Genomic DNA, 1,265 nt, shown 5'->3' on the forward strand with positions numbered 1-1,265 from the left:
TGACAATAACAAAAATATCAACAAAATTCCAGGAAAATATCTACCTATTGCAATAGCACCTTGATAGTTACATTTTAACTGTAAAAATATGTGAGATTATAACCTTTGGTAAGAGAAAAATGCAAAGTGAAATATTTCCAAAGGAAAATAAAACATTCCTTGCTTCTTTGGAACTTCCTTAATAAGAAGGGTATGACTTAATAATACTATTTTTCAACAAAGATGAGTTTTCAAAGAGAATGAGGTTTCTTTGTTGTGGTTGGCCACAGTGACTTTGAAGGAGTATAAAAGTCCAGTTGCAGACGTGACGTTCATTCTCAGGAAACTCACCTTCAACAAACCAAACTCTCACCCTCTGACACAATGAGCTACTACTACGGCAACTACTATGGTGGCCTTGGCTATGGTCTTGGTGGCTTCGGTGGCCTGGGCTATGGCTATGGCTCCAGCTATGGCCTTGGAGGCTATGGTGGCTATGGCTATGGCTATTTCCATCCCTCTTTCTATGGAAGATACTGGTCCTCTGGATTTTACTGAAGCATTCCTGTCTGCGATAATGTGTTTCATGATCAAGAATTCATTACCCCTCCTGTGTTATAAACATGACGATTTCTTTTTATCCCTTCTGTGATATATCTGGGCATGTTACCCAATAAACATTCTTTGAGAATATTCTAAACTTTGTTTCATTTACAATTGTCTGCCTAAATGCACTTCTTTTTCAAAATTCTAGCATATATGAATAATATAGTTCATTGAAACACATTTTTCCCATAGAATTATCTACCTCCTTAGAACAAATCTTAAAAGCTGGTAGCCTCTAACTTGTTCATTTTCTGCAGTATGTGCTCAGATATTCTGCCCTTTTAGATTTTAGTTTCTATTAGAACCAAATATATTTAGATATCCATAATTCTAATGACTATATGGAAAATATATCAACATAGTATTTAGTATAATATAACATCTATTATAACCTCAGTATTTCAGGAAGGGAATATTTTTGAGCACATTTGTCCTTTTAATATGGTTATTTTGTGTGCTTTTCACGGACTATCCATCCAGGCCTTATTGCTCAGTGTTAGTGCAATGCACCCTCTACCAGGTTTTCGGGACTTCTTTATCCTGTAGTCTACTTAACTACATCTTTTCTTCAAAATTTTAGCGTATTTGAATAACATATTTCATTGAAACATGTTTTCCACATAGAATTATCTACTTTTCTGTATTTAGAAAGTTTCCTACCAGCAGGATTTTAGGGAACA

At 34.9% G+C, this 1,265-nt stretch overlaps 1 protein-coding gene across 1 annotated transcript; it reads left to right on the forward strand.

Annotated features, from left to right (window-relative positions):
* The first annotated feature begins 363 nt into the window (after positions 1-363).
* LOC128567536 (keratin-associated protein 19-9b-like) lies at positions 364-537 on the forward strand. Its single transcript, XM_053564725.1, has one exon. The coding sequence runs from the start codon at positions 364-366 to the stop codon at positions 535-537; it is 174 nt and encodes a 57-aa protein (XP_053420700.1).
* Positions 538-1,265: the final 728 nt, after the last annotated feature.

This window comes from Nycticebus coucang, chromosome 16 (genome assembly GCF_027406575.1).
Source record: "Nycticebus coucang isolate mNycCou1 chromosome 16, mNycCou1.pri, whole genome shotgun sequence".
Lineage (NCBI taxonomy): Eukaryota > Metazoa > Chordata > Mammalia > Primates > Lorisidae > Nycticebus > Nycticebus coucang.